Here is a 9956-nt window from a genome sequence, read left to right as displayed (position 1 = left end):
AGATTATTGGAAGAGATCAGATGCATCAGAGTGGTATGTGGGTCCAACTAGTGTTTGCATCGTGCTGAGTCGAGTCTTTCTAGTACAGTTACTATTACAGTAGCAGTTCCTGGGAACAGGAATTCGCCGTGCACAAGCTTTTTGGGTTTTTTTTTTAATAGAAAAACGTTGTCTTGTTCCATCTTTAACATTCAGGCCTACAGATTCAGAAACTAGATTATTAAAACAAAGTGTTTATTAGCCTATATGAAGACGAGGCTGACATTGTAGGTGAATATTATAATGTATATCAATATACATACATAGGCCTAAATGTAATTGTAGGAAGTCGTGTATGTAAAATAGACTGTTAAAAACGATGTGCTAAAAATGGTCTGAACTATAAATAGTTTTTCCACTTGGCAGGTTTTACGCACGGCGCGCTCGAGGCTCTATATTCCTTTGTGCGTCACCGATAGAAGCATTGATCAAGAAAAAAAAAAAGTTTAAAAAAAAAAGTGGGCGAGGTCTTTATAAAGCTACTCATTTGTTTAAGTCTTACGCAAGAAGGAGGCCTTTTTTTTTTCTAAAAATCACGTGTGTGAGGAGTAACTGGAGCCAACCACTGGAGTCTGGACTGGAAGCTGTGACAGCGGAGGAGGGAAAAAAAAGTGCCATACTGTAGAGATCCTAAAACACTGCATTGCGCATAACATTGTCCAAGTCTCCCTTTAACCGGGTAATACATATCCAAGTCGAGTGTGTGGTTATTTATCCACAAACTAAAAATACACGAGCGGCCTCATTTGTCTCATCAATTCAGGAGAAACTCGTTAACTGTAAACAGTTGTATCTGCAGGCCTCCATAGACTGATACAGTAGACAACACAGACACATTCACACATATGCTATGGTAGGCCTACATAGGCTGCACATAAAACACACACACACACACGACAGGGGAAACTGATTTCGTCTCAAGTGTTTAATCTCGACGTTTTGCAGCAACACTGAAATATTTTTGTCAATAAAGCAGACTAGCGCGAGACGGTCCTCTCCTCTGATTGGCTGATTGTACTTTGGAAGCTAAACTCAGACCTGTTTAGCGTCCAGTTGTAAATGTGTTAACGAAAAATAAACGGTTAGGCATATGCATAGTTGCCTAGCAACCACGTTTAGATATTGCTCAAGAATAGGCCTAAGAGGTAAAGCCAAACTGAACATAACAGATATAGGCCTAATGGATAATAATAGGCCTCATAGTAATAATAATTACCCTATAATAATCAAATTGCCTTGTCAAATCTTATAATAATAATAATAACAATAATAATAATAATAGATACTCATTTTTATTGATGCTTTAATGCAGAGCTAAAATCATTATAGGCTAATAATACGTCACTCAGCACTTGCTCAAATACAATAGCCTACAGCCTATAAGGCAAGAAAATCAGGCTATCCAAATATCTTAAAGAACTATTGATTATCATTTTAAAATATTATTATCAAACTGTAATAGGCTAGTTTAATGCGCTGACCCAAAGCCCATAAGAATAGCGTAACTACAGGCCTGTGCTTTCATAAACTCAGATAATTCTTGATCTATTCTCTCATCCGCTCGGTTTTTAACAGACTCATTAAAATAACGAGGCTGCCGTTTTGTTTTGTTTTTTATAGGTTGTCCTGTTTTTAACCTGCGCTGATTTCACGACAGCTGAGAAGCTTTCAGGCAGTCTCCCCGCTGGGACCGGAGTGGTTTACACCGGGACACGCAGAGTCCCGCTCGGGGGCCGCTCACTTGCTATGCACGCTGCGCTCCCTCCGCTTGTAAATCTCCGTCCGTTCCAGATAAGAGACTGGAGCGGGTGTATTAGCCGCCGCCTTGAGTTTAATTACATTGTCAACAGAGAATAATTGTAATTGATTTCTGCTCCTCTTCCAGAGTCCGCTGAACACAGGGAGTGACACACACACACACACACACACGCACACACACATACATACATACCATGCCAATACATCCAGCTTGTCTCTATGTAGCAGAACATGGTTTGCTGAGCTTTACGCATAGAGTTTAAAAAAAAAGGCCACATCTGCCAGAGCTGCATGCATTAAGGAACCTGCAGAGATGTCAAAAACAGCTGATGTAAAATATTTTTCATTCTGGTTTTCAACTTTTAATCATTTTCACAAAAGAGAACCACCTTCACAAACAAAAAATACTGTTTATCTGTTTAATTTGAGCTTGAATCGATGTCTGGCAGACTGGACTTAAAATTGGTGCCTCAGTTCTATTTCTTTCATTTTTGATTTTTTTGGACCAGTTAAAGTCTTGATGAAGCAGCTGAACTAACCGTCTCGTGGATGGGGTATTCTGGGTGTCTCCTCGTGCTCGTTAATTACATGAGCTCGTGTAATTAATTGATCACTCCGACTGTCGCCTGAGTGATAAGAAGACGCATCCATCTGCAGGGGCCTGGAAAGCAGTGATTCAGCGCAGGGGGTCGTCCAGAGGCCCACGGCTGCTGCCATCATCATCATCATCATCATCATCATCATCACCATCACCATCACCATCATCATCAGTCCTGTCCTGGCTGACAAAGCCTTCACACATTACAATTCAAGTTCAGGCGATAATTTGTGCCACTAGTTCAGCAAAAACGGTTAAAACGTAATAATGACTATTGAACGGTGTCTTTTCCATTCATGTGTGTGTTTTTGTAGTCTCCTAAAAACAAATATGAGCTAAATTTCTCTGAGTTTATGGGCTTTTTCTCAATTTTAGGTAACAACTTGGTCTTTAAAAAGGTGTTGTTCAGTAGACAGTGGGCCTATAAGCCACCCCAACATAAATCTGCTGTCGATTGGTGCAAATTAATCATCTACAGCTGAAGTATCAAGTTTGGAAAAGTAGAACAAATTACAACAACTACTAAAGTTAAGATAAATAACATTCATTTTCCTTATGAATGTGCAATGGTGCAAAATGGGTTTACAAAATGGACTTTATAGGAAAATAAGACAGCTTTTTAAAAGATATAATCTCTCACTATGTGCATCAGAAAGCCTATGAGACGCGAGTGATATCTGTGTTTTTAATGTGCAAAAGCACTTTTAAGATTTTCAAACACAGCAAAGTCAGTTTTAGCTGTTTGATTTGAATCATTGCCAAATAATAAATCAAAAAATACTTAAGATGCTTTGTTCATTTGGAAAATAAGGCTCCTGCAGGAATTCAACATGCTAAACTTTCAAAGATAAGTCTGCATAGATTCATCTCATGCAGGTTGAACATCAGGTTGAAAATGAAACTATTCAATGGACTGTGGTTGAAGAGCTGACAAGACATCTAGGAAACAACTGCAGTCCTGTTGAACAAACTTTCACACACATCTTCCACAGAAACGCCTGTTCTTGTGAGCATAAACCACACACAGCTAACGTGAGGAGACCGTATTAATACGACGGCAGAGAGGACACAGAAGCAGTAGAAATACATCAGAAAAAGGTGACTGCAAGTCTGCAATAAGACAAGCAGCCGGCCCCACAGTCTGCTCCTCCTCCGCACAGATGACTACACTCTCTCTGAGTGTCCGGGATTCATCATCTCAGGGAGAGAGAAGCAAGGAAAAAAAATCTTTAATTGTAAGCAGGGCTGCTCAATGAAGTATGTAAAGAGGCTTCAGTCAGCCTTTTTAAAGCTTAAATTCATTTCGCATTGTCCCAGTAAACTCACGGAAGATGGATGATGTCCACGGCGAGATCCTACACAGCTCAAAGTAGGACAATAAGGAGGAGGAATGTGGAGGGAAATTAAGAGGAATACTCGGAAAAACCTCAAAATCTCTTTAAGGAAGAGCTGGCAGCCGGTTCCTCTTTTTAGTAAGACAATTTGATTAGAAAGGAGGCATGTGAGTTATGGTGCATGATGACAGTGGTCTGAATTACTCCCATTAAGTTCTTGGATTCATATAATCTTTGTTTCAACAGCATTTATATGACTATATTTGAATGTGTAGTTAGGATTTGCTTCACACTGAAACAAAAGTTTACACTGAAAGTTATTTAAATGGTGTTGAAACAATATATATAACCTAGATGTCACCAAATCAATGCTTACTGGGCTATGATCATCTAACTGTATGCTTAATAAAACACACTCACAAGGAGAATAATCTCATACAACATTGTGTTTTTTTTATTACAAGGCACAGAAATAATCCAAACATCTTATGTTTAAGTCTAACCACTGCTCCATTGGTTAATTGAAATCCTATATGTAGTTGTGTACATTTACTATTCTAACAGTTCTCTGGTCAGCTGACTTTACTGCAGGGTGTAGGTCTGCTTCCTGTCTTGGAGGTCAAAGGTGACCAACAGTGAGCGAGGATCCTTCTTGTTTTTACGCACGGTGATCTTTCCTTTGAGCTCCTCCCCTAAAAAGGAAGCACAGGAAAACCGTTATCAATACACACTGTTTCACTATGGTAACCACCATATTATATATATGTATAGACATATATAGCGTGCAGATCTTTTGGTGCTTTCACAGTCAGTTTATCATCCGACGCACCTACACATAAGACTTTCTGGGGTGCAAAAACTTTATGTGTTACCTCCTCATCCTCATCTGAAAGTGTTCTAATCACCAAAAATCAGCTGCTGTTGAGTTTAGTTTGAATTAAAATTTGGAGTTTTGGCACCGTCACCCTGCTGTGCATGTTCGCTTAGAAGAAGAAGCAGGACTTTGGTTCAGCCGAATGAACTTCAAACACTTATCTGTTTAAGTCTAATATTATTTCAAGTGCAACGTTCCTCTAGAGAACTCAGAACAAAAACATTAATACAGGGTTAAAACAAAAAATGAAATGTCAAGGAGAAAGAGGAAAAGGTGCTGCAAAACTGAACAAATTTAACAAGTTACAGATGCAGCTCATGACTCTCATAGTCTTTTTGTTTTTACTGTTTTTCTATCTCTACGGTAACCAACTGAATTTGTTTTGAGTGGCAAATTATGCATCCACGTATGTACAGTAATTCATGTTCAAGTGGGTCAGAAAAAAGTCAAAGTAAATAAAACTGTTACTCATTTTATTTCATGCTGATAACAATCCTCAGTATATCATGGCAATAACAGCAACGCCTTTATATCAGACTTAAAAAGGCAGAAACAATTTCACTGAGTCAGCCATCATCATCAGTGTGTGACATCATCATCATCAGTATGTTCATAATAGAAGAAAAATTAACAATTGCTGATAAAAAAAAAAAAGAAATCTTCCAGCTGCCCTGCAGCAGTGCAGTGCTGCTGAGCTCAGGCCTCTGCAGTGTGAGCAGAGATGCAATGGTGCTTATAGAAATGATGATGTGTGTGTAAAAGGCAATATGGTTTACTACATGTTAATAAGCAAGACTGTGCGTAAGTGTGTTATGAATGCAGACCTGGTGAAATCTCCAGATGGCAGCGAGGAGGAAGTGCATTTACAGTAAGACGCACGAGCGATCGGGAGGCCAGGAGAAGACGATGATGATTATGACATATAATCACTCTGATCAACTTCACGTTTGACTGCTGGATGTAAATTAATGTTTATCCAAACGGCAAACAAGGATGCTCTACCCCCTCACACACCTCCTCCCTTTGTGCTACGCGCACGTCATTGCTGGAGGTTAGAGCACACTAAACACAGAAATGCAACATTGCACAGAGCGAGAGCACTGCTTTTGATGAAAAGTGCTGCAGTGCTCTTCTTGTAGCGGCGCAAACCGCGGCGCTGTGTGCTCTGCCCTGCTTTTATATAATGCACGTCCAATGGCGATGCAGCATCAACAGGAAGTAGCAGTTATGATGGTGCCAGATTAACTGTAGCTGTAACTGCACGAGTTAGAAAATCAATATTGTGACTGTTAATTTATTCCATATTCTAATTCCAAAGGAGCCTCCTAGTTAGCTGCTTTGTGTGCTGGGTAATGATTTATGTAACGCTCTTCATCTTATGTCCTTCCTTGCACAAACTATGCATGCTCACTTGTTTGGTGTCAAACACGCATCAGGGAGGTTGTTCAAAAGCTTCAGAGACTTGATAGCGAAGCCACAATCCCCTTTATTCCTCTATCTGGTTGAAACAGCCTGAAGATCTCAGACCCAGTGATCTTGAACAGTGAGTTAACCATTTAGAAATATAACTAGGAGTCCCAAGTCCTGGTGTCGCACTGGTAACAAGTGTAAAGATTCTGAAACTAGGAGAGGAGGCTTTGCTGCAGCATTTTAGAAATAATGAATAAACCGAGTTAGAGTAGTCTAAATGGAAGGTTTTAAATGTGTGGATGAGTTTTTGAAGATCAGTAGAAGAAATGGCTTTTGTATTTGACTGTATATTGTATTTCATGTTGAAAGGATTACCGGACAAAACATCTGATTTGAGAATCAAAGTTAAGCTTTTAACATTTCTGGCTCAGCAAAACAAACTGTAACTGACAGAAACTTTGCAGGGAGGCTAAAAGACGCTCTTCTGCCCTCTACTCCATCACAGAACTAATGAACTGGACAAAGACAACCTGACTAACACAAAAGGTCACTAACACATGCCTGCTTTGTGCTTTCTCTGTGGCTTAAACACTGGTGAGCTCAATATATAGTGAAGGCTGCCGTGTGGTCTGTGTACATCTGGCGGAAATGTAACACACTAAACTTGGAAAAAAAAAGAAAAGAAAAAAAAAATCTTCCGCTGGTAATAATCGTTTCAGCGCCTCTTCCTTCACTCTCCCTCTGTTCCAATTATTAGGTGATGCTCATGCAGACCTCCCAAATGTAGCCAGAAGAAACGGCCATCTATGTTGCAAGTTTATCTGTTTTACTGTACAAACTTGATATTCTAGCCCTGCTCCATTCCTGGATCTATTCCCTTTAATATCTATAAAGACAACAAACAATCTTTGTATTTGTTGTCATTTATTTTATAGGAAATTACACAAGAAGCCTCAATTTAGCACTAGATGTAATCTGGGAACTGTAACACAGCCTGGTGCTCATGAGAGGCGGCGGACGGCTGGAGTCAAATTCAAGTTGGCAAAAGGCCGATAAAAGTCAAAGGAATAATTGCTTGACCTTTAGTAACCTTTCGTTAAAAAAAACAACAGGAAGAAAAAAGACGTTAGGGACCAAAGATCTTTGCCCTCGAAATAACTGCAGCAAACTGTTTCAGATCTAAGTATTAAAACATACAAACTGAACAGACTGTCGAGTCGTGGTGCGACTACAGCGGCTCTGCTGTAATCAGTCAGCCCAAACTCCCCATGGAGGAGGGCCGCGGTGCCTTCAGTAAACTGGCCCCTCAGATGCTGGGAGAAAGAGTTAACCATGTGTGGAAATGAGTCGGGGAATGGAGCCGGGCTCTTGCTGCCATGTCGTACATCAACATGCCAGTGTCATTAAGCACAACCAGGCCCACAGAAACAGCTCGACGCAGTCCTTCTCCATGAAATTACACTGGAAATACATGGCATCGCATTAGTGATTCATTTAAACTGTTGTCATTTACATTTTAACCATTTACCTTACACACATATCTGCAGCTCCATAAAGTGAGGGGAAGTAGCTTAAGTACTTCAAGCCTCATCGTTTTCAGTTTTTACAGATTTCCAGAGAAAACAGCGGAGCAGTAGAGCACTAGAGTCTCTCTAAAGCTCTGTTCAGACATAGAAACATATGGCGCAGTGAAGCAGTGTCGCTAAAGGAGATGAAAAGACATAAGAGTTGTGAAACTGTAAAATAGTAGACGGGAACACAGATGGTTTTCCCAGGATCCCGTGTCATTCATTGGTTAACAGTTTGACAGGTGATCACGTCTTCTCAAACGTTTAACTGTTTTCACCTGATCACTGCGAGCGGCGTTCTTCCAATGAATTTGGAGTTCAAAAGCATTACTCCGAAGCAACACGTTTTTATCATTTGAGTTTTAAAATTTTAATTCTCAAAGGTTTTATAATAATCAAAGTTAACACAGAAACAAGGAGTGCAAGACACAGTTGTATTGGCCAGATGGTGGATTCAACTAATCATTCCAGTGTCCCTAAAAGTGTAAGAGAAAGAAGTGTTTTTGCTGCAATACCCAAGAACTGAGAACCAAAAGGTTAACTTCAGCTTTACAGTAATACTTTGTAGTAATACCCTAACCCTAACCCTAATATGATTTTTTTGGCTGATTAGGGTCAGCACGACAAGCTGTAAACACAACATTGATACCACCTCAAAGTTGATATTACAAATTTGTTAGGAAACAGCTGCCGATTTACACATCCAGCTGAAACACACTGACATTAGCATTCATCTGGAGGTGTGTTTCTGGCTACCTCCTGAATGCAAGTCTAATATTCACTCTCCTTTTAGCTCCGGTTTGGTCTCCACCATCTCCTGAAGAAAATATTTGGCCCTTTATTCACTAAAAGCTCCACTTTGTTCCCCAAATAGTCGCCAACAGTGTCTGTTTGCTGCTTGGTGCTGAGCAGGTGGGATATAGTGGGGCTATCAGAACTTTTTTTTACTGAAAACATCTTGAAACAAAGTTGATGAGAGCGCTGAGACTGAACAAAAACAATAAAGTTGTGAGCTTTAATACAATGCTTCTAGATATGGATCTCTCCTCTAAATACCAAAAGCATTTACATGAGACACTTGGATGCATTTCTCTCATAGAAAAAATGCCAAACCGACATAGCTGAACCCCTTTTGACCCCATCTCTGTCACTGGTGATGCTCACAGCCACATTTCAGCCCAGCCTCTTTGACATCCTCCCTCTTGTTCCAATCTACCTTCCGGATTTACCTCTCATGCCTTTCATGTTCAGTGCAAAGCTAAGAAGTAGAACTGATGGGCCGTATATCCTGAGCATCACTCTGCAAACACAAATCCAGCCTGTGTGTTGAATTACAGCCCCAAAGAAGTCGAGGCTTGGCTCGACACGGATGTTGGACAGCTCAAGGACCTTCGGAGTTCAAACGAGAGGGGGGGGGGGGGACCTTAAAACTGAGCCGGGACAGGTGAGGGCGGGGGGAAAGAGGAGATTGGGAAGAGCTACAGCACTACTAAAGACAGAGGAGGTGAGTCATGAAAGTAGGCGGGAACAAAAACCTGACCGTCCAATGAAAGTCCTGACAAAGGACAGACGCCTTTGTTTCAGCTGCTCTCAGTGGCCCTCTACGCAGGTAACCAGGCCACCGCCTCACCTCGAAGGATCACGGGACTTTCTTGCCAAAAAAAAAAGTGTGACCTCCTTTCTCTCGGTGAACATTAAGTAGGTAAAACTGTGAAAAAAAAGGACCCTCCTCTTCAATACTGGAGCTACACAAACACATCAGAGCATGACAAATGATTCGCTGTTTAATTTATTACGCTGCCAGCCGGGAGGATTTGCAGGAATGTTTTGTTCCAGCCTGCTGCGTGCGTTTTCTCTCTTCTGCCGGCACCTCCCACAGAAACGCAGCCTCAGAGTTAATTACTGCTGCACTCGTACAAACACATCAAATAGGATTCGGTCTCTGCCACGATAAATCACCACAGACAGAGTCGGTATTAAAACAAACCACTGGATGTTTATGCCCGGCCCTCACTACAGTCGATCAGAGCTGAAGGTGCTTCTTACTCAACACCCAGGAGGAGAGGCCACTGTGTGTGTGTGTGTGTGTGTGTTTGTCTGTAAGAGAGTTTTGTCATCTTCAAGGTGACTTTTGGAAGTTTTCTCTTGTAGCCAGAGGAGAGTTGAGTATAGCAGTATGCAAGTACTCTTGTGAAGTGTGTAAAGGAGCAGTGTGTGTGTGTGTGTGTGTTGTAAAGTACACCATAGGAGCCTAGCAAGCAGCCAGTGAATGCTGTTAAAAACTCCATTTCTGGTTTACGGCCCCTCGAGGAGGCTGGGGACTGTCAGGGCACCGGGGTGGAGCGAGCACATCAATAACACCTCTCTCTCTCTCT

The 9956-nt window shown here is 41.1% G+C and overlaps 1 protein-coding gene across 1 annotated transcript in view; it reads right to left on the bottom strand.

Annotated features, from left to right (window-relative positions):
• Positions 1-4161: 4161 nt before the first annotated feature.
• The window catches only part of prmt3 (protein arginine methyltransferase 3), a 61134-nt gene continuing 55339 nt past the window's right edge, over positions 4162-9956 (bottom strand). The window contains exon 16 of the mRNA XM_067571543.1: positions 4162-4421. Within this exon, the coding sequence (XP_067427644.1) occupies positions 4312-4421 (110 nt within the window). The 3' untranslated portion in view covers positions 4162-4311. The remainder of the gene's footprint in view (positions 4422-9956) is intronic.

Source organism: Thunnus thynnus, chromosome 1 (assembly GCF_963924715.1).
Source record: "Thunnus thynnus chromosome 1, fThuThy2.1, whole genome shotgun sequence".
Classification (NCBI taxonomy): domain Eukaryota; kingdom Metazoa; phylum Chordata; class Actinopteri; order Scombriformes; family Scombridae; genus Thunnus; species Thunnus thynnus.
Note: the sequence above shows the minus strand (reverse complement) of the source record. Positions and strands in the feature narration are given on the sequence as shown.